The sequence below is a fragment of the Bufo bufo genome, chromosome 1 (genome assembly GCF_905171765.1).
Source record: "Bufo bufo chromosome 1, aBufBuf1.1, whole genome shotgun sequence".
Classification (NCBI taxonomy): Eukaryota; Metazoa; Chordata; class Amphibia; order Anura; family Bufonidae; genus Bufo; species Bufo bufo.
Window position 1 is genome coordinate 613,361,495 of NC_053389.1, and position 24,289 is coordinate 613,385,783.

Here is a 24,289-nt window from a genome sequence, read left to right on the forward strand (position 1 = left end):
CTTTTTCTTCTTTCCCCCAGCCCCTGGAACATTTGATCCTGGACGGAGTGGGTTTCTTTCTAGGGATGTCCCGATACCGGACATTTGCACGAGTACTTGTACTCGTGCAAATGTTGCCGATTCCACGGCCGATACCTCATGGCCCAGATCAGCGGTGGCGGAGGAGTGTCCCATCTTCTTCCGGGCGGCGGCTGCAGCGGCGAGTCCCGTCTTCTCTTCCGGGCGGCGGTGGCGCTGCTCCCAGGTGATCAGCGTGGGGATGGCAGCGGATATTATACACCTGGGGACGTGCTGGCTCGGCAGCGGCAGGAGGAGGCCACCTCTGGCTGGGGTTCTGGATATTATCCTCAGGGGACTGCAAGAAGCTGGGCCGGAGGTGGAGAGATGGCAGGAGCTGCCGGAGCCCAGGTACTGCAGTCCATTCTTATGTTTGCCAGCCACATCTGATTCTGAGAAAGCTGTGTGACAGCCAATATGGCCGCCTATCATAAGCAGAGCCATCCAGAGCAGAAGTGGGAGGAGCTGGCATTGAGAACTTCAGGGAAAGTGGGTGACAACCCCTGTGACTGCTGTGATGCTGGCTGCTGTGGTTGTCACCAAGGATCTACCAGACTGGGAGCACTCATACAGTCTGTGACTACTCAGTCGCCTTCATTATGATGGTTGTCCGAGATTTATGCCGGAAATATGTAATGAAGTAAAGAATATCGGAGAGGTCACGTGGCTGTACTCTGTGCATCTGCATGGGAAGGATAACATCAGGCCAGGTGGGTATGATGCATGAAATGGAGAAGAAATCCAGTTAATTTCTCTCCATTTCATGTTAAAACAGACAAACAGTGAATAATAAAATAAGGTGGTGGTGGGGGGGCAATGGGCATATAATAGTGATCCCCAATCAGTGTGCCTCCAGCTGTTGCAAAGCTACACCTCCCCAGCATGGTGGGAGTTGTAGTTTTGCAACAGCTGGAGGCACATTGGTTATCCCATTTATTAATTTATTAACCCTTGTACAAAGAAAAAGTAAAGCAGTTGTCCATAGCAACCAAATTCCAGCTTTAATTTTTTTCATTGCCATCAGCAACTGCGCCGCTATTTCTTTGTACAAAGTTTGATAAATCTCCCCTAAGACTAAATTAAATTTGAAGTAAAAACATTACCACACCATAATTGGTATCGGTGAGTACTTAAATAAAAGTATCGGTACTCGTACTCGGTCTTAAAAAAATGGTATCGGGACATCCCTATTTCTTTCACCTCCTCAATGTCCATAGTGGCTCTTATGGTTTTTAGAAGACAGTCTCTTCAGGCAGAAACAAGGGTCTTCCCGAGCCGTCATCTGAGAAGGCAGAGTCTGGATCAGATACTAACTCTCCTTCATCCAACTCAAGCCCCAAGTCAGAAGTGAGACGTGGATGGGTGTGGGGGATTGAGGTATAATTTTTTATTCCACCGCCAAATTTACTTCTTCCTTAATTATGTCTCTCATGGAATCAAGGATGGCGACTCTTCTGTGACCACCTTCTCGGTGCATTTTTGACAAAGACTTTTTTGTTTTAGAGCAGTAGTTCTCAACCTTTCTAAAGCCGTGACCCCTTAATACAGTTCCTCATGTTGTGGTGACCCCCAACCATTACATTTTTTCCCTTGCTACGTCATAACTAATTTTGCTACTGTTATGAATTGTAATGTAAATATCTGATATGCAGGATGTATTTTTATTGCTACAAATTGAACATAATTAAAGCAGAGTAATTAATCACAAAAACATCCACAGATCCCCCCACCCTAAACAGTGCCATCCACAGATCCCCCTCCCCTAAACAGTGCCATCCACAGATCCCTCCTCCCCTAAACAGTGCCATCCACAGATCCCCCCTCCCCATAACAGTGCCATCCACAGATCCCCCTCCCCATAACAGTGCCATCCACAGATCCCCCCCCTAAGCAGTGCCATCCACAAATCCCCCCCTAAACAGTGCCATGATGGCACTGTTTAGGGGAGGGGGGGGGATCTGTGGATGGCACTGTTTAGGGGGGGGATCTGTGGATGGCACTGTTTAGGGGGGGGATCTGTGGATGGCACTGTTTAGGGGGGGGATCTGTGGATGGCACTGTTTAGGGGGGGGATCTGTGGATGGCACTGTTTAGGGGGGGGATCTGTGGATGGCACTGTTTAGGGGGGGGATCTGTGGATGGCACTGTTTAGGGGGGGGATCTGTGGATGGCACTGTTTAGGGGGGGGATCTGTGGATGGCACTGTTTAGGGGGGGGATCTGTGGATGGCACTGTTTAGGGGGGGGATCTGTGGATGGCACTGTTTAGGGGGGGGATCTGTGGATGGCACTGTTTAGGGGGGGGGATCTGTGGATGGCACTGTTTAGGGGGGGGATCTGTGGATGGCACTGTTTAGGGGGGGGGATCTGTGGATGGCACTGTTTAGGGGGGGGATCTGTGGATGGCACTGTTTAGGGGGGGGGGATCTGTGGATGGCACTGTTTAGGGGGGGATCTGTGGATGGCACTGTTTAGGGGGGGGGGGATCTGTGGATGGCACTGTTTAGGGGGGGGGATCTGTGGATGGCACTGTTTAGGGGGGGGGATCTGTGGATGGCACTGTTTAGGGGGGGGGATCTGTGGATGGCACTGTTTAGGGGGGGGGATCTGTGGATGGCACTGTTTAGGGGGGGATCTGTGGATGGCACTGTTTAGGGGAGGGGGGGATCTGTGGATGGCACTGTAGGCGGATCTGTGGATGGCACCGTTTAGGGGAGGGGGGGGATCTGTGGATGGCACTGTTAAGGGGAGGGGGGGGATCTGTGGATGGCACTGTTTAGGGGGGGGGGGATCTGTGGATGGCACTGTTTAGGGGGGGATCTGTGGATGGCACTGTTTAGGGGAGGGGGGATCTGTGGATGGCACTGTAGGCGGATCTGTGGATGGCACTGTAGGCGGATCTGTGGATGGCACTGCCATCCACAGATCCCCCTACAGTGCCATCCACAGATCTCCCTCCCCGCCGCTCACAGCAGTATATTTATAAACTAATCAGTAACTACTTTAACTTTAATCATTGCTCATTGCTGAGCTCTTTACTTGGATTATAATTTATTTGGATATGGGATATCTTACTTTGTCTTAGCTCCGGTAATAGCAGGCAGTGCGGGGGGCGGCGCTCACTCACTGACGTCACGCGCCTGCGCCGCCTAGTGGGAGGAGCAGGCGCGTGACGTCAGTGAATGAGCGCCACCCCCCGCACTGCCTGCTATTACCGGAGCTAAGACAAAGTAAGATATCCCATATCCAAATAAATTATAATCCAAGTAAAGAGCTCAGCAATGAGCAATGATTAAAGTTAAAGTAGTTACTGATTAGTTTATAAATATACTGCTGTGAGCGGCGTGGCCCTGTATATTCTAACCCCCAGGCAAGCGTCCCTGTCACCATGGGAACGCCTGGGGTTTTGAATATACCATCGGATTTGAGTTTTTACGATCTCACTGAGCTCGTAAAACTCAGATCCGATGGTATATTCTAACCCCCAGGCAAGCGTCCCCGTCACAATGGGAACGCCTGGGGGTTAGAACATACCATCGGATCCTCTGAGTTACTCAGCCGCAAAACAAGCACCGGCTCTGCTTGGCCCCGGGCCAGCTCGGGGCCCCAAGCAATTGCTTGTTTTGCCTGTCTGTTAGCGACAGGCATGGACCCACAATAGGAAGCCTCAGGCGACCCCCCGGAAAGGGCCGATCGACCCCCTAGGTTGAGAACCGCTGTTTTAGGAGGAAAAAAAAGTCTTCCTGCAGATGGCGCACTTCTTGTGTCCCAAATCTCACCCAGCTGGTTTAGGTGCCATGGTCTCGGCCATAAGGAAAAAATAAAAAGGACTATAGGGCCAGGAATTTTAAAAGGACCCTAACCTACACCAGTGGTGAAGACTGGGAGACACCACTGCCACCATGTAAAGAAAAAAAATGCCAACTGCAGTGCAAAATTATTAGGCACATAGTAGAGGAAAGGGCAGGGAGAAAAAAACAATACCCCCACTGGGGAGGAGGCTTACCGGGCTGAGGGCAGAGCTAGCGGGATCTCTTGGCTTTCTTGCCGATTCCGCGTCCACCGGGACAAACATGCTGCTGGCGGTGATGGAATAGAATAATCTTCACAGCTTTTAAACTTCCCGCCAGCCGCAGCACCCGGAAGTGGACTTTAGAGCGCGAGATTCTCTTGCTCAAGGAGAATCTCGCCTGGTGATGTCAGCGCATAAGATCCCGCGCGATCTCCACTTACCCGGGAGTATCGCAAGCCCAGGGCAGCCTGCACGCAGGGTTTACACCTAGGAACGGGTAAGGGAGGTCGTGCGTCCCCGGGGTTCCCGTTCCCTGCTCCAGCCCTCCCACAAAGTGTGGGGAAAGGAATCAAGGCTGGGCGAGAAGAAATCATTCCTGGCACTCCAGGAGAGGCTTCCACACATCCCGAGGACAGGAAACAACGACTGAATAGGTAAGGGGAGGAGGCCTTTTTAAATCATGTGCTTCTGCGTTGTTCCTGTCCTGGGGGCGCTGTTGTAGAGGCGCTGGGGAAAAAAGTTTTTTTTTTAAATTTAACTGTAGATCACCAAAAGTTCCAACTAGTCAATACAGCACATAAGGACACAAACCTCTCTGCACACAGTCACCAATCAGAATGGCTGCGTGCAGAGAGATTTTTCCTATTCTCTCTGCCTTTCTAGTGCTGCCATGGACATGTATGGCATACCATCCAATCACAGCACCTACAGGGGACGCATAGCACTGGTGTCCCCTGTTCAACCTCGGGGGTAACTGGTGCTACCCATCTTAGCTCCAATCACCCCTTCTAGAGGAAGTTTTACAATGAGGAAGCTGCAATTGGCTTGTCTGCATTGACCATTCAATCATTCACTGTGATCAGGGCTGCAGGGGGAGGTAAAACCCAACTGGGTTCTTAACTATGATGGCTGTCTGTCTGTCAGGCAGAGCAGCCATCTAAGGCTACTTTCACACTTGTGGCAGAGTGATCCGGCAAGCAGTTCAGTCGCCGGGACTGCCTGCCGGATCAGGCAATCTGAATGCAAAAGGACAGCATTTGCAGACGGATCAGGATGCAGATCCGTCTCACAAATGCATTGCAAGAACGGATCCGTCTGTCCATTTGTCATACAAAGGGATCAGTTTCTATTTTATTTATTTTTTCACATTTTTACGGATCCAGCATTCCAGTATTTTTTTTTTATGCCGGATCCGGCACTAATACATTTCCATGTAAATTAATGCAACTGATCCGGAATTTTGGATGGAGATAATACCACAGCATGCTGCTGTATTTCGTCTGTCCAAAACGCCGTTCAGTGACTGAACTGAAGACATCCTGATGCATTCTGAATGGATTTCTTTCCATTCAGAATGCATGGGGATGAAACTGATCCGTTCTTTTCTGGTATTGAGCCTCTAGGACGGAACTCCGTGCCGGAAAAGAAAAACGCTAGTGTGAAAGTACCCTTAGCCAGGCCACTGTGCAATTGGGCACAATGATAGTTTTTCGTTGCGCCGTACATGTACAGTGGAGGTCGAGAAGGGGTTAAATAAACCAGTAACAAAAACAAATGACAAACTGCACTTATCTGCACAACGGAAGGATACGAAAAGATATTTGATCATTAGTGGCTTACTTGTGCTCCATGTTAGTGCTGGTTGGAGACAGTGTCAGGGTTTCAGAAATCTCCACTCCATTTTTGGTCCAGAAGGTGCTTTGCACTGTGCCTAGGCCATTCTGGGTAAGGTTGCACTGCAATGAAACAGTGCCAATGTCTTTCTTTAAAGTTATTTCCTCGCTGGCATTGATTTTTGGCTCTGAAAGAACAAAGTGTCCGTTTTTAAAAGTTTTATTTTTTATTTTTTTACTAAAAACACCCACATTTATAATTATCTTTGCATCAGATGTAATAATAATAGCACACACTTTTATTATTGCATCAATACAAGTTAGTTAAAAATATGACTACGATTTTCAATTACTGGGAGAGGGGAATGTCACAAGTCAAAGACACTGAGACAAATGATGAAGACACAAAGGTTGAATTACAGTATGGAACAGGCAAGGTTTGTTTGTTTTTCTCAGAGCAGCAGGTAAAGTATTAGCTACCTCAACTGATATGCATCAATACTGCATAGGTACGAAAAGCAGTAATAAAATGCAAGTTTACATTTAAGGCTACTTTCACACTAGCATTTTTTTGCGGATCAGTCATGGATCTGCAAAAACGCTTCTGTTACAATAATACAACCGCATGCATCCGTCATGAACAGATCCGTCTGTATTATGTCTTCTATAGCCATGACGGATCCGACTTGAACTTCATTGAAAGTCAATGGGGGAGGGATCAGTTTCCTGTTGTGCCAGAGAAAACATATGGCTCTGCTTCGTCAGGCGGACATCCTCCTCCAGAGCGGAATGGAGACTGAACTGTGGCAAACTGATGCATTCTGAGCAGATCCTTTTACATTCAGAATGCATTAGGGCAAAACTGATCCGTTTTGGACCGCTTTTGAGAGCCCTGAACGGATCTCACAAACTGAAAGCCAAAACGCTAGTGTGAAAGTAGCCTAACACCTAACCAGTCTACAGATAATACCTATACACAGGCTCTAGGAGAGTGTATATAGGCTTACCTGAGCAGAGATCAAGCAAGAGATGGCATCAACTGACAGGTCAATGGATCCCTTTACTGTCATGGCCTCATCACAAGGTTTTGTAAAAGATATTTTTCACTCTTGGTGAAAGCAGCAGAATGACCAGGCAGAATCCAACTGAAACACACTGACATGTTACAGGAGGACTGTACTAAAACAATGATGGTTTAGCCTTGCAGCGGTGCAAGAAACTGCGCTGAGCTTCAACCCAGGGCTTATTTCCATGTGGTTTTGTCACATTTTTAAAAGCTGACGCTGCCAAAAACACTGATGTTATGTACGGATACGATTTTATACTTCATGCACATTTGCGGTGTGCCATCACAACTGGATATGGTCAGAGTATAGCTGCTGGGTCGCCACCAATCCCAAATATAAAAAGAGGCCACAGTGCTAGATATAGTGCAGTGGACCCATTTTTCTCTGCTGTCAGAAAGCAGTCAATTGAACAAAGTTCAACTCCTGTTTAAGGGGATATTCAAACGTCAGATTTCTGCGACTGAGAATCAATTCCATTCATCTGAAAAGGATTGGTCTGGCAGCAAGCACATGGATTTCTGCATGCCCGATTCAGAGGAATGATACAGTCTAAGAAAATTCTGCAACAAAACTGCCACTTTGGTATTCAGCCCGAGTTGGACAGTCACGGAATAAGGCCTCCTGCACACGACCGTTTTTTTTCCCCGTTTACTGGCCGTTTTTTGCGTTCCGTATACTGTACCATTCATTTCAATGGTTCCGCAAAAAAAATGGAATGTACTCCGTATGCATTCCGTTTCCGTATAAAGATAGAACATGTCCTATTATTGCCCGCAAATCACGTTCCGTGGCTCCACTCAAGTCAATGGGTCCGCAAAAAAACAGAACACATACGGAAATGCATCCGTATGTTTTCCGTTCCGTTTTTTGCGGAACCATCTATTGAAAATGTTATGCCCAGCCCAATTTTATCTATGTAATTACTGTATATGCCATACGGAAAAACAGAACGGAAACACAACGTAAACAAAAAACGGAACAACGGATCCGTGAAAAACGGACCGCAAAACACTTAAAAATACATACGGTCGTGTGCAGGAGGCCTAAGACAAAGAATATCTGACATTTACAGTAATTTAAAAAAAATTGTATTGTAATTTTATTTCAACAAAAACTCCCCAATGCCACTTACTTCCCATTTAAATAAATGAAATGTCATTATCAAACTCTCTCCTCACTCTCTTTCCATCTAACATATAAAAAAATTTAAATACAGTGCTCCAGACAAAAAAAAATTACCAGGAGCCATTGGCTCCTAAACTAAAAAATTTAGGAGCCAAATTACATTTTTTAGTCGCCAAATTTAAAATGTACGGTATATAATTTAAAAAAAAAGGACTTTGAGAAGATGAGACGCAGGTGACAGTAGTGAGCCAGCACTACATATAGGAAAAAACGGCACCACATACCTCTCACATCCAGGGACATCTTCTGGGGGACAAGGTGACTAAAAATGGCGAATTGCGTGGTTTAGAGTTTTTTTTTCTGTTACGGCCTTCACCGAGCGGGAATATTTTTTAATATTTTAATAGCTCACATTTTTTGGGACATGGCGCTATGTAATATGCTTATTCTTTATTGTTTGTAAATTTTATATGTAAAACTGGGAAGGGGGCCATTTCAACTTAATATTAATAACCATTTCTTCCCTTAGGGACTAGAACCTGGATCTTTTCAGCCCTTGTGCTATTCACCCTGATAGAGCTCTATTAGGGTGAATAGGATCTCACACTCTCCATGCTGCTCTGTGCACACAGCAGCAGGGAGCTGAACATGGCAGCCAGGGCTTCAGTAGCGTCCTGGCTGCCATGGTAACGATCTGAGACCCAGCAGTGTAATCTGCCACTGCCACCAATAAAAGGGATGGGACCCTGTGGCCACCATATAACAATGAAGGGGGGGGGGGGGACGACTTGTGGCAAGTGATAATGGGGGGGGGGGGGGGGAGAGAGAGGCTTTGGGGGGGGGAGCACTGCGCCACCAATGAATGTAATTAAAAAGAGGACCTTTCGTGGGTCCAAAGAATATGAACTTAGTAGCAGGCTGCATAGAGCGGCGCCCAGGTATCTAAGTGCACTTACTATTATTCCTGGGCGCCGCTCCGTTCACCCGCTGTGGCCCCCGGTATTTTCAACATTCAGAGCAAGGAGGAGGAGACGCCAGTGTCTCTCCTTCTCCCTGACAGCAGTGCTGTCCAATCAGAGCGCAGAGCTCAGAGCCAGGGAGTTTTTTTTCCTCCCTGGCTCTGAGCTCTGCGCTCTGATTGGACAGAGCTGCTGTCAGGGAGAAGGAGAGACACTGGGGTCTCCTCCTCCGTGCTCTGAATGTTGAAAATACCGGGGGCCACAGCGGGTGAACGGAGCGGCGCCCAGGAATAATAGTAAGTGCACTTAGATACCTGGGCGCCGCTCTATGCAGCCTGCTACTAAGTTCATATTCTTTGGACCCACGAAAGGTCCTCTTTAACTCTTTCATACAATTGTCTGCAGCGGTATCACAGACTCGGCACCCGGCCTCAATAACAGGGCATGCGATCTGTGGCACCTGAGGGGTTAATTGCCGCGTATCGCATGCCCTGTTATTGAGGCCGGGTGCCGGGTCTGTGATACCGCTGCCTATACTTATGTTTTACATTCATTGGTGGCGCAGTGGCGATAGCTCCTCCCCTGCTATCTCCCCATTGGTGGTAGTGGCGGCCGCCTCACAGTGGAGAGGGAGGGACCCCTTCCTTCTCTGCTGTGCTAGTACTGAAGGGAACTTAGGCTGCGCAGGATCGCGGCGGTACAGTCGCAAATGGCGACAAGACTAAAAAGTCTTGTCGCCATCTGGAAATTTTAAGGCGCATTGGCGACCATTTTGGTCGCCATCTGGAGCCCTGAAATAGGACACAAATCCTAAAACCCAGATATGCCATGACAATTACGGTTATGCCCTGAAGACCTCTTTCACATCAGCATTGGTCATTTCAGTTATTCTGCTCCATTATAGGAGCAGAACAGCGAAAATAACGGAAGTGCCAAATTTGGCACATAACTGACGGAAACGGAGCAGAACAGACAGCTATCGACTATAATGGGATCCGTTCAGCTTAACACTTTTTTAGCAGAGAAAAAAGTTCTACATTCAGGACTTTTTTCTCAGCTTTTTTAACCAATTCTGTGAAGGAAGCTCCGAACGGAGCCTAAGGGTCTGCAATTTCGTTCCGCATTTAGCGGAACGGAATTGCGGACCCATTCATCTCTATAGGGCAGCACGATGTGCTGCCCGGATACGGAATTGCAGACTCGCACTTCCGGGTCCACAATTCCGTTCCCGAAAAAAATAGAACATGTCCTATTCTTGTCCGCAATTGTGGACAAGATTAAGCATTTTTTATGCTAAGTGTCGGCGATGTGCGGTCCGCAGAATGCGGAACGCACATCGCCGATGTCAGTGTTTTGCGGATCCACAAAACACACACTGACGCAGGGCTCGACAAATCCCAGGCGCCAGGTCGCCATGGCGACCAGGAATGTAGTCCTGGCGCTTGGGTATTTGTCAGCCCGTTTTCAAAGGTGCCCGGGCGATGGGTGCGGAGCTGCCGTTCTGTCCGGAGGCAGCACCATTTGAAGCAGCTCCGTCACAGCACACAATAGCAGAGACGCTGGCAGCAGGGAGGGGAGGGGCTCGGGAGGAGTGTAATCTGATCCTAGAGTGGAAGCTGCTTCTGCCAGCCCCTCCCCTCCCCGCCCACCAACCAATCAGAGGTGAGGCGAGGCAAGCACTAGCAGCTCTGAGTCACTGACACAAGTACAAGGAGTCTAAGTAAGAAAGAATCGAATGAGTCTCAGGTTAAAAGAATCTAAAGATCCGACTTAGTTAGTGACTCATTCGATTCTTTGAGTTAAAAGAACAGGTTACACTGAGGCTGTGCTGATGCTTTTGCAGCAGTGATAAGACAGTGACAGGACACAGTTTAGATTACAGTGTGAATTAACTGACTACCACAGAGAGGAATGGTGAATGACTGTGGCTACCCACAGTCTTGCTCTGATGTTTCCACTGAAATAAGTCACCCCAACATACCGTATACAGGATGTGTTGTGTGATGGAAAATCTCCTGCAAAACCTGCCCCAGTTATGGGCAGATTTGATGCAGATTTCACCCTCTGCATTGCTAAGAGTGAAATCCACTTCAGAAATCCACAGCATAAATTAACATGTTGTGGATTTGAAATGTGCACCACACGTGAAGTTATGTGCAGATGCCGTTGTGGAAATTTCTAAAGCGTGGGGAGTGGATGAAAAGTTTTTTTTTATTTTATTTTTTACATCACATCCAATTTTCTGCTGTGTATGCTGCACGTTTTCTGTATACAATTCCGATGTGGACGATTCTCAGCATATATTTCGCATGTGTGGCCCTACCCTCAAAGTGAAACCAAACTCTGGGCAAAGTTTCGTAATTTGCAAAATTTAGCTATTAAAAGGGAATCTGCCACCACAATCATGGACTATTACCTGCAGTAATACATGAGTAGTGCTGCACCTAAACAGATCACTATTTTTTTTATTTTGCTGCACTGAAATACATTGTCAAAACTGCTGTGCATGCGTACTGGAGACGTCTCCATTGTGTTAGAACAGCACAGCTGTCCAGAATGTGTATTTCAGTGCAGCTTTGAGTGCTGACAGCAGGGGCAATGAAAAAATATAAAAATGGTGATCTGGACTCCCTATGTGCAGTACTCCTCATGTACCATTGCAGATAATAGTCCATAATCACAATGACAGATTCCCTTTAAGGTAATTTAACATAGCAGTGCTGTTAAATCTTACATTCTGGTCTCCCAAAAGCAGGTTTTCAAGCGTTCTGTACACTATAGGTACTTAAAGGGGTTGTGACACAATGGACATTTAATCACCTATTCACGGTGTGGATAACTGTCCATTAGGTTAATGCAGTGGACTCATAGTCCCATGTATTCATGAGTCGAGTGCTCTCAACAGGTACTAACAGGCAGCTATGTATCTCTGTGTATACATAATGGCAGGGGCAGCATAACTGTATGGCTGCCGTTTCTCGGCTGTACATGAAGTCACCAAAACAAAGCTACCTGCTCTAACATTACTTAGCGCTCTTTGGCTATTAGATGAAGCATTCTGCGGGCCCTGCAGAAGGAAAAGTGCATGATGCCCATAACTGGTATCTGCGTTTTGTGGATCCACGATTTGCAGACCTTGCTATATGCTTAAAATGGGCGTCATGAGGGCAAACCTGTGTGAAACAGAAGCCAGTTTGGCAGTAACCGGATTGACAATGGTCTGGCTAGGTTCTCTAACACAAAGCGATTGGCTGGTATCACTGCGGGAAAGAAGAGCCTTGCTATACATTTCTCCTTCAGTATTACATACTAGACAGTCATATAATGCATGAATAGAGGATATAACAAATGTATGAAGTGATAAGTAATGCGAGTATACCTCTTAAATATAAGAGAATGAAATGTGAGCAGCAACTAGTTACACTTCTTTCACATCTGCAAACAGGCCTTAGGTGCTCAAAAAATCAGTAGCTGGTTTTATTTTGCAGATACCTGATTTTCAGGCAAATTATGGTATTACTAATGCCCAACATCAGCAGGAATTAGGTGTCCGTTAGGGTGCTGCCAAACTGGCAGCCTCATGTTCAGTTTATTATTTATTTTTTACATGCTGAAATTGACCCGCAGTGTGGATTTACAAAAGTGCAGCATGTCATTTGTTTGCGCAGATTATCAGTGAAGATTTCACCCACCGCAATGCAAAGGGTAAGATCAGGGGCAAATTCACTTCAAAATGTGCTACAGAATCCGCAAGCAAAACATGCAGGTTTTGTGTGGAAACAGAGTGAAATCCACATGAGAATCCTTAAAAACTACGCTGCCGTGTGCATATAGCCTTAAGAACTTAGCCAGTTACAAATAATTTAAATTATTTCTGCTATGCAGAACACGTGTTTAATTAGGTGGCTAAACTGGCTACATTTTATAACTGCTTTGTGAATACATGTTAGTTGATGCTAGAACTTCATGCAGTTTTCAAATGCATACAACTGTGCTGTGTGGCAGAATCTTAAAGGGAATGTCATTGAAATGTTTCTCTGCCAGTTAAAACCAGCTTAGCAACACACAACCTTTTTTGTAATCTGTTTTTATTTTCTAATTGCAGATTTTTTTTTTCTATTTCTTGAACATGATTATGGGGGCGGCCTTAGCCGGAACTGCCTGCCGGATCCGGAAATCCATGTGCAAACGGATAGCATTTGTAGACGGATCGGTCTCTCCGGTGTCATCCGGAAAAATTGATCCGGTATTTATTTATTTTTGCATTTTTAAAGGTCTGCGCATGCGCATACCGGAATTCCGGATCAGTTTTGCCGTAACACATTCATTTTAAACAGAGCGCATCCGCACTTCCGTTCCGCGGCCCTGCAAAAAAAATAGAACATGTCAAGGCATTTCTATTTATAGTGCCGGCCATGTGCGGTACGCAAAATGCGGAACGCACATGGCCGGTGTCCATGTTTGCGGATCCGCAATTTGTCGACCGCAAAACACTTGCGGACGTGTGAATGGACCCTAACAGTATAAGGCCTCTTTCACACGTCAGTCAATCACAGACGTGTACAGTTCGTGGTCTCCATGGACAGTATATGTACCCATTGACTTTAAAGGGAATCTGTCACCTAGAGAATCGATATTAAACCAAAAGTATGTCCTTATAGTACGTCATACCTTCTTTCCATATCTTTTTCTTTTGAGCTTGTAATTTATCTTAAGAAAATCCAAATGAGGCATTAAGGTGCCCAGAGGGGCGTTTCATTCAAAGGTGCCCAGGAACACACCCCTACAGAGCTCAAGCATGTCTCTCTCTCCACTCACCAAACACTACTCCCCTAGCAGCGCCGTTGCCTCCCCCACCCCCGCTATGTCACTGGCAGCCCCACCCCACCTACCCTTTCCCTTCAGCATAGCCAGACTCGGTGCCAAAGACTGCCTTCGCTCTTCCAGTTCAACTAAGGGCATCAGCTTCAACTGTTTCACTGGGCAAGCGCCGAAAATATCACTGAGCTCAGCGCATGCCCAGTGAAACAGTTGAAGCTGATGTCCTCAGTTGAGCTGGAAGAGCGCAGGTGCACAGAGTGTTCGGCACTGCGTCTGTTGGCGATGGAAAAAGTGGGAGGGGTTATTGGCTACGAGTGACGTAGCGGGGAGGGAGGCAATGATGCTGCTGGGGAGTAGCATATGTGCGGAGAGAGAGGCATGCTTGGGCTCTGTAGGGGGGGCAGGTCTGTGCACTCGATGGGGGCATTTCTGGGCACCTTTGAATGAAAATAACACCCACCTGGGCACCTTAATGCCTCATTAGCATATGGATTAAGGTAGATTCTATGAATACATAATACAAGTTACAAAGAAAAAGAAAAACATATGGAAAGAAGGTATGAAGTACTATAGGGACATACTTTTGGTTTAATATCGACTCCCTAGGTGACATATTTCCTTTAATGTGTGTATGCATACATCAGTTTTCCACGGACCGTGAGAAGCATGCCATACTGCGATTACAGATTCCTCACACACAGTCTATGAGTCCATAAAAACCACGGACACCATCCTTCGGTTTTCACGGATTGTTGCTATTAGATGTTCTGGAAATTAATTTTCAGCCAAGCAGTGTACATGGAATACGGATGACACACGGAGAGCAAAAAACTGAATCCTAACGGATGAACCACTTGACCATCTTGTCATGGATGTCATCACAGACATGTGGAAGAGGCCTAACCTTTTTTTTTTTTTGTTAATAAAAGTGTAGGGCAGGTGATTTTATTACCTTTTGCGCTACCACTCATCCTAAACTGCAGCCTCCGGGACAGAGTTCAGCTACCTCCAGAACTCCAGCTGTTGTAAAACTACAACTCCCAGCACACACACTTGGCTGTTCTCTGAACTGTTCTAAAAGTGAATGGTGCATACTAGAAATTATAGTTTCACAGCGGAGTGAGTTGCTAGGGGAGTGCTTGCAGACCCCTGCCCTATGCTTGCTGGATCCGGAAATCCGTGTGCAAACGGATAGCATTTGTAGACGGATCCGGATAACAAGTGCATTAAAAAACCGGATCCGGTATTTTATATATTCTTTTTGCATTTTTAAAGGTCTGCGCATCCGTTTTGCCGGAACACTTAATGCATTTCAATGGAAGATAATGCCGGATCCAGCATGTGTTCCGGAATTTTGGACAGAGAAAATACTGCAGCATGCTGTGGTATTTTCCCCGGCAAAATACAGTAAGAGTGACTGAACTGAAGACGTCCTGATGCATACTGAATGGATTTCTCTCCATTCAGAATGCATTAGGATTAAACTGATCAGTTTTTTTCCGGTATTGAGCCCCTAGGACGGAACTCAATACCGGAAAACTTTAACGCAAGGGTGAAAGTACCCTTAGTCTGTCTGCTTCTGGCGCTGCTGAAAAACCTGGTGCACCCAATGTTTCAGTGCTTTGGGTATTTCTATAATGTATCGTTCTGTGCTGGTGTCCAATTATAACACAGGCCATTATCAGATTTTCGTCTGATTATGCCTCATGCACACGACTGTTGTGTTCCGTTCAGCAAAATGGGGTTCCGTGAACCGTTTCCGTGTGTCTTCCTTTATTTTTGGAGGATCACCAGACATGAAGGAAAGTAAAAAAAAAATGTCTAAGTCAAGTTTGCCATGCAAATGATAGGAAAAAAACGGACGCGGATGACAATCTTGTGTGCCTCCGCGTTTTTTCACGGTCCCATTGACTTGAATAAGTCCGCGAACCGTTTTTCCGTGAAAAAAATAGGACAGGTTATATTTTTTGGACGGACTGGAACCACGGATCATGGACGACAAACGGTGCATTAGCCGAGTTTTCAACGGACTCATTGAAAGTCAACGGGTTCGCAGAAAATCACGAAAAACGGAACAACGGATACGGAATAAAACAACGGTCGTGTGCATGAGGCCTATAATACAGATCACAGGCACTTCCACTCTCCCCCATTCACAGCTGGCTAGTTAGTGAGCACACCAGGAAAGGGAGATGGCGAAGGTGTCTGTGATTGGTGTTACAATCAGACACCGGACAGGGGTACGACAGTACATTATAAAAAATACCCGATGCATGAAAAAATTGGGTGCACCAGAAGCAGACAGACTGGACAAGCTCTAGCCTGTACAGGAGCAGTACTCAGCATTTACTAAGCTCTAAATACGGGGATTTTCCCTAGCAAAGGGCAGCTGCTGATAGCATAGGGAATGCAGCTAAGGACCAGGTTTAGCACTAAAAGAAGCTGTGTTGTTCAGTCAAGTATATTGTGAAAGATAATAATATCACCTGCCCTACACTTCAATAAACAAAAGAAAAAAGAAAAAAAATACTAAAATCAGGCCGTTTTTGTTTTTCGCTTTTTTTAAATATGGCATCTGCTGCACTTGCGAGCAGGCGCCATATATAAATACACAAATTCTGCTGTAAGTTTACGATGGCCAGTCAGGAAGGGGTTAATCAACTTAAGCCTGTTACACTGGCCAAGGATCAGCCAGATCATCAATAACAAGCGTTCTTAAGAACGCTTATCAGAGATGATCTACCAGTATAAAGGTGGTGCTGATGAACGAGCAACCGCATCTTTTATGCAGTCACAAAAATCTGTGTTTGTCGGCAGCAGATTGTGCCGTCTAATCATGGTCTGCTGCTGGCAAATAACGATTCTGTATGGGGACAAGTGATGACATTAGCAATCGCTTCTCTAATACTGTGTAGGAGATTGCTGCATGTAATAGCAGTGGTCTCCTCCACTGACGAGTAGGCAATTGTCGGAAGGAACGCTTCCTTCCTGACAATCGTCTGATACATCTATCAGTGTAATACAGCGCTTACTTGTAATATAGGCTCCTTTAAATGTCAAGAGTTGTTATAGTCTGCTTGTTAAAACAGTACACAGTATGGTTATCAAAAAAAGATTTGATGAACATTTTTTAAGCCACTGGCTTGGTTACCATATCTTCATTTCTTAGTATATTTACATATTTTAAACTGTTTAGGATACTTTCACACTAGTGTTATTCTTTTCCGGCAATTGAGTTCCGTCCTAGGGGCTCATTGCCGGAAAATAACTGATCAGTTTTATCCTAATGCTTTCTGAATGGAGAGAAATCCGTTCAGGATGCATCAGGATGTCTTCAGTTCAGTCTTTTTGCCTTTTCAGGACGGAAATAATACCGCAGCATGGTGAGGTTTTATCTCCGTCCCAAATTCCGGAACACTTGCTGGAATGCCGGATCTGGCTTTTTTCCCCATTATTCCAGCAAAACGGATCCGGCATTGCGGTCTCAGACCGCAAAAAATTAGAAAAGAAATTAAAAATGCTGGATCCGTTTTTCCGGATGACACCGGAGAGACGGATCAGTTATTTCAATGCATTTGTCATACGGATCTGGATCCTGATCTGTCTGACAAATACCATCAGTTTGCATGCGTTTTGACAGATCCAGTAGGCAGCTCCAGCGACGGATCTGCCTGCCGGAATCCTCTGCCGCAAGTGTGAAAGTTCCCTTTATCGTCAACTGACAACATATTTTCAACTTGAAAGGAGAGAAAACAAGGAAAATGTAATCCAAAATAATCATTGTGTTTGCTTGCATATGTATAATTTGGTGCTTCTCCAAAAGTGAATCAATAGCAGAACACAAAAAAGCTGCCTTACAAGGGAATAATGGGATCTCCTGGTATGTGTATGCAAAGTTACGTAGCTGCGTAACTATGTCTATGCACAGTAGTAGACACAATCCTGAGTCGCTGCTTTAACCACACAAGGAGTGATGGCCAGTGTCTGGTATATATTGATGCAGGATCCATAAGCTGAACAAGCTGCCAAAACATAAAACAAGCTGCTTAATATTCTGGCCACTTGTTCCTGCAGTGTACTCCATTCAGAGTTAGCTTTCACCTTTCTGCAAAGCTTCAGATGAGAGAACACAATCTGTCGCATTACAACATAGCAAGGGGAGGGGAATTGAATGGCCTTCAATCAGTTTACAGGCAGGAAGAAATGGCCTGTAGGAAACAAGAGGTAAAAACACAGTACTATGAGAAATCAGTTGCAACTCTAATGTGAAAAGTAAATGTTCAAGAGGGCAGTAAGTTTCATTTAATGAATGATTCATTTAAAAAAATTCACAGAACCCTACTTGAAATGGCACTTACAATACCTTTTGCTTATCTCCAAAAATAGGAAGCTGTGACAATAAAACTGTAACAAAACAACAATGCTGAGAAAATATGTCAAGAAATGGGATTACATAAATTACAAGATAACAAACAAAAGCAAACTAGTACTACTCTGACAAACTGAGCAACTGGACAAGATGTTCAGAGAGCCAATGGCACCAAAGAGGAAGAGTAAGATCAAAATACAAATGGGGCAGAATAATAATAAAAATAATGATCGAACAAAGCAGTCTAAATGCTAAAAAGACTGTTCACGCAAAAAAAAAAACATGAAACGTGAAAAATGATACTCTGGATTATTTGTAGAGTTGTAATGCAGGATAAAAGAAAAATAAGTTAGATCTTAAAGTAAGAATCATTAAACACAGAAGTAAAGACAGCACACAAGATAATACTAAGAATGGAACCGGAAATAAAAAAAAGACAAATAAAGGGAGCATATCACTGCATCGAGTCCCCTCTTCTGCGATTCCTAGGATAAGAAAGCAGTAGTTGAAAGAAGCTTCTAAAGACTACGTATGGTGGAAGAATCAAAGGGTCAAAAAAGACGAGACAACAAGATGGTTTATCAAGGATCGCTGGTGGTGGGTTTGTGAGGAAAGTGGGGCACACACAGTTTCACTAGAGCTCATCTAGCTACTACAAATCCACTACGATACGGGAGGAGGGTGGACTCACTCTGTAGGACGCTTACGGTGGCCTGGGCTCGGATCCATGTTATGGCTGGGTTTTGTCTCAGGTCATTTCTTCGGGGGTCGTTGCTTGCCCGGCACTCATAGGTGCCAGAATCTTCCAGTGTCAGACGAGTTATTCTCAGCACACTCACACAATTTGTGCCTGTGGCTGTGTTAATGGTGACTCGGCGCTTCCGTGCACCATCCCACAGCTGTTTGAAAGACTCAACCCGGTTGACTTCAGCATACCACCATTGGATCTCTGGTGTGGGGATCCCAGCCACATCACAGTATAGTTCAAAGGCATCCCCTGTTAGTTTAGTTTCTGACATTGGCGACTTGACAAACCCAGCTATGGTTAGAGGGGTTTAGCAGAGAGGATGCAATAGGCCAGTAGGAAGAAAAGGATAAGGCGTAGAAAGAAAAAGAAAGAAAAGATAAAACAAGCAAATAAGAATGCAGATAAACAAAAGATTATATAGAATTGCTTTTAGCATGACTGGCAATTCAAAGGGGTAAAAAGAGGTGAAAAAAATTGATGCTATATATTTATGTATATATGTCAGAATAAAAACCATGTACCAGTTTTTTTTTTTTTAACACTTAATGCTCCATGATTAACACCCTAGGCTCCTAAAGTGGCACCTGGAACGTGTAGCTGGTAATGCTTGATTTGTTTAATAAAGATAAAAATTCTCTAACGCCTAATTCAATTTACAAGTACAACATTCATATTCAAGATAAACTGCACGTTAAAACGTATATGTAAAAAGACATGTATACTATAAAATATGTGTCGAATTAAAAAGAAAAAAAAAATGCTTACGTGCCATTGCCAAGCAAAAAATACTGCTCTAACATTACATTATAGGTGTACAGCTCAGTAAGTTAAAGGCTATGAACACAATTGGGGGGCAATTTATGTAATGATTGCATTTACTCATTTTGGCTAAATGTTTTTTAAATTTCAGTTTCATACAAATTTAGCTATGATGGGTGTTTATGAGCTGTCAGGAGTTCAGAGATACCGTAAATCCTATACATGAAGTTGCCAGAGCAGCAACCTGATGGGTTCAGTGTGAAAAAAAAAAAGCAAGTTCTACCCTGCTGAACAAAAAACTGATTATTAAAAAAAATAAAAATAAAAAAAAAGACCAATAGAAAAATAATAATTAGCCAAAAATTAGTAAAAGGCAATCATAAAAAAACAAAAACTGCCCCAGAAGGTGTTCATAACCTTTAAAGCGAACCTTTCACCTCATTTTCACTTTATAAACTAGCAACAGTACCTTATAGATTATCTTGAGTGTGTTGTTATCCATGTTAGTGCCGCTTTCCTGGGCTGTTTATACTTTAAAAAATAGTCTTATAAACTTTACATTCGGTGCTCCAACAGTCATGCAACCAGTCAAGGGGGTAGCCCTTCCATCTCCTCTGGCCGTACCGCCCCTGCCCTAACCCCTCCTCTATGCTCCTAACTGACAGCCGGCTCAGTCGCCGGGACGGCGCTTCCGAAACCTGCGCATGCGCCGTCCTCCTGATTCGCCGCGCGATCCCGTCTTTCTTGCTGACAAAAGCGCGATCATGTAAGAGAATCGCGCATGCGCCTTACGCGATGCCGGCCTGTCTGCTCTCCCTCCCGTGCGCGCGCACGGGAGGGAGAGCAGACAGGAGAGCAGACAGGCCGGCATCGCGTAAGGCGCATGCGCGATTCTCTTACATGATCGCGCTTTTGTCAGCAAGAAAGACGGGATCGCGCGGCGAATCAGGAGGACGGCGCATGCGCAGGTTTCGGAAGCGCCGTCCCGGCGACTGAGCCGGCTGTCAGTTAGGAGCATAGAGGAGGGGTTAGGGCAGGGGCGGTACGGCCAGAGGAGATGGAAGGGCTACCCCCTTGACTGGTTGCATGACTGTTGGAGCACCGAATGTGAAGTTTATAAGACGATTTTTTAAAGTATAAAGAGCCCAGGAAAGCGGCACTAACATGGATAACAACACACTCAAGATAATCTATAAGGTACTGTTGCTAGTTTATAAAGTGAAAATGAGGTGAAAGGTTCGCTTTAAAGAATTGTCTAGGAAACACACCTACAACATACTAGAGAATCCCTTAATCTTAAATCATTTACGTACATACTAAAATCAATCATCATAGGAGGCGAGACACTTGCAGTAGCCGGCACATGTACCCAGTCAGGCTATTACTTTTTTGTTTGTCACTTTTGCTAAAACTGTAAAGTCATCATAAGGCAACACTTGATAGCAATTAATTAAAAGACTCTCCCTATTACAGTTACCTGGGCTATAACCTCCCCCTTCTTTCAACGAGACTTCCCATTCCTGATCTTCTGCCCTGCATTGCAGCATTCTCTGCAGCTGCCTACCAGCGTCCTCAGATTAGCTACACATTGACGCACAACCTTACTGATGCTTTGATTGCTGAGCTGTAATCTGGTAATGAAGGGCTGGCACAGTGAGCATGATCACGCACGACACTTATTTAGCAAGGAACAACCCCAAGACACACACAAACAACAATTACATTAAAACTGCAGAACACCAAGACACACAAGAAATATTTTACAGATTAATGTGCCAAGTGGAATCATGAAAATGCGAATTGAGAAGTGGGTGTGCTATTTTTTACACTGCAAATACAAATCCAGATCTGAAACTAGAGAGATGCCAGTCAAGAAAGACAAAATAAAGACTTATTCCAGTTTATTTTGTGATTTTTTTTGTACATAATAAAAAAGGGGGAACAATTAAAATCGAACTTTCAAACCAGCTACATGTGTCCAAAAGCAGGCACAAAATCTATATATTAATGACCTGCCTCCAACGCACACAGTATCTGTTTACTTCATGTAAAATTGTATTTTTAGAGCATTTCTGTGGGCTGCTGTAAAGATGATTAGCTTGTCAAAACCCCAGGTTGCCTTAGCAACTGTCTTTCGTATTGCTTAAGGTGGCCTCATTTTTTATATATTTACTTTTAATTCAGCACTACAATGTGATCATTAATTTGGTATGAAGACAAAGTATGAACATTGTCATGCATTATGATCCCCATACAGGTAGGTGCTTTCTCCTTATAGCTGTGCTTAAACAGTCATGCACACAGTTGTGTTACACAACCACATGATACTGATCCATTAGGTTACGAGGTTCACAGTGCAGCTGAGCTGTGGTCAAGTACCGCACGGCCCTAATTAAACTGTTGTGGACCACACCGTTTAGTTGGTCTGCATTGTTAATGCAATACCGCGTGGACTTGAACAGTGCTGACTAAATGGTGTGATCCATCTTTAGCTTACCAGGAGTCGGCATCACGACCGCAAAGTACCCATGCCGTGTGGTTGTATCCCAATAGAATTCCATGAGCCCAAACTGTCCCACTGCACCATTTTTGTGAAAACAAAAATGTGCAAAGGTTGTAAGCAGCAGAAGACTTTCTAGTAAGCTGGGAGCGAAGATGCCGACCATTTTGGGCATTTTGCGCCGTGGTGGATTTTGTTCATGACAACAGCAGATTTTCCGCAGAGGAAAGTCCACAGCAAACCCGCTACATGTGGCTGTACCCTTACATGCAGGAAATGAATGTTGTCAACACTTAATGAAAGTTATCATGACCCACATTTACTAAGGTCTTTGCGGCGTGCGCTCCTGCGCTGAACAGGAATCCAGCCCAGCATACCACGGACCGATCTCGGCCGCGGAACACGTGTGCATTCGGCCTATAGGTATTGTTCAGGATTCGAAAAACATGGAAGCTTTATTCCAAAACAGCCCCATACCTGTCTATTGGTTGTGCCTGGTATTGCAGCTCCATTGAAGTGAATGTGGCTAAGCTGTAATACCACACACATCTAGTCATGGACACCGCCTAGCAGGCTAGGGCACCGGATCTCCTAAAAAAAGCTTTTGCCCTGCACAATTCTGCCCTGTCAGGGAAGGGACAGCATCAGAGCATGAAATGTTCATATAAGGGTGGCTGCCTGGGTGAAAATAGTGCTGTCCAATCGCATTGGAGAGCGTCACAGCCAGGGAGAAAAAACCTCCCTGCATGTGCCGCTCTCGGATGCGACTGGCTACAGCCAGGGGAGAAGGAGACACCCACAGAGAAAGACTGCGTCTCCTCCCCATTGCTCCGATGCTCAGCATTTGCATACTGAGCAGGGGGCACAGCACGGCATAGGAGCGCTATTTTAACAAAACAGGCAGGGTGGCAGCATTAGCAGGGGGCACCCCCCAAGTACAGGTACTTATCTCAAATAATAAAATCCAGTGAAAGGTCCTCTTTAAACATCCTTGTTTGTCGGTGGCAGATCATGCCGTCTAATCAAGATCTGCTGCCAACAAACAAGCGATGGCATTAGCGATCACTACTCCCCAAACTGCGGAGGAGATCTCCTACAATAGTGAGCAGGTGATTGCTGGCAAGGAATGCTTCCTTCCTGACAATTGCCTGCTTCATCTGTAGGTGTAATAGGATCCTTTACGAAATAGTTACAATAGGGTAATTTAAGTAAGCTGTGCACCATAATCGCAGGCATGTTGTTGAAAGAAAACACACTAAAAACAAAGCAGAGCCACAACATATGGCAGCACCCCAACATCTTCACCAGCCTATACATTGTAAACTCCCATCAATTAAAAATATAAAGCAAAAACACTATGTCACAGAGTTAAATATAAGCCCTGGTCAGATGGCTTAAATGACTTGATTCTCATTACCAAGGCTCAGAGTGAAAGCCGTGCTCTTTCTAAGCGCACAAAAAGTTAATAAAAGATTGTGGATTTCTGGCAGCCAGCTGGACTATGGATAATACCCTGCGTTTCACTTTCCAGCCCTTGAGCCACAGCCAGCTAAACAGTAAAGAAGGCACCTTGTCTGCCCTTGAGATAAGGGGGCTGTGGTTATTCATATTATGTGCTTACCAAATTTAATCTGAAAATCCAACACACAATTTGTTATATTTTCACCTTCTCATTGTAAATACAGAGAGTCTTCAATGTCTCGTGTTCTGTATGCCAACAGAAAGCTGATAAATTATAAGCCCACACTTGAACCACAATAATCACCAAAGCTACTGGAAATAAGGCTACTTTCACACTCGCGTTTGCTGCGGATCCATCATGGATCTGCACAGACGGATCCATTCAGATAATACAACCGTCTGCATCCGGTCAGAACGGATCCGTTTGGATTATCTTTAACATAGCCAAGACAAATCCATCTTGAACACCATTAAAAGTCAATGGAGGACGGATCCATTTTCTATTGTGTCAGTGAAAACAGATCCATCCCCATTGACTTACATTGTGTGCCAGGACGGAGCCGTTTGGCGGTTTCATCAGACGGACACGAAAACACTGCAAGCAGCGTTTTGGTGTCCGTCTCCAAAGCGGAATGGAGACTGAACTGATGCATTCTGAGCGGATCCTTTTACATTCAGAATGCAAACTGATCCGTTTTGAACCGCTTGTGAGAGCCCTGAACGGATGTCACAAACGGAAAGCCAAAACGCCAGTGTGAAAGTAGCCTTAGCCCTCTGTCACACGGGAGTCATGTTTTTT

At 45.1% G+C, this 24,289-nt stretch overlaps 1 protein-coding gene across 2 annotated transcripts in view; it reads right to left on the bottom strand.

The window, feature by feature from the left end:
* The window catches only part of NPTN (neuroplastin), a 64,903-nt gene that overhangs the window by 24,308 nt on the left and 16,306 nt on the right, over positions 1 to 24,289 (bottom strand). For both annotated transcript variants that reach the window (XM_040413699.1, XM_040413697.1), the window contains exon 2: positions 5,689 to 5,869. In XM_040413699.1, coding sequence (XP_040269633.1) covers positions 5,689 to 5,869 — 181 coding nt within the window. The remainder of the gene's footprint in view (positions 1 to 5,688; positions 5,870 to 24,289) is intronic.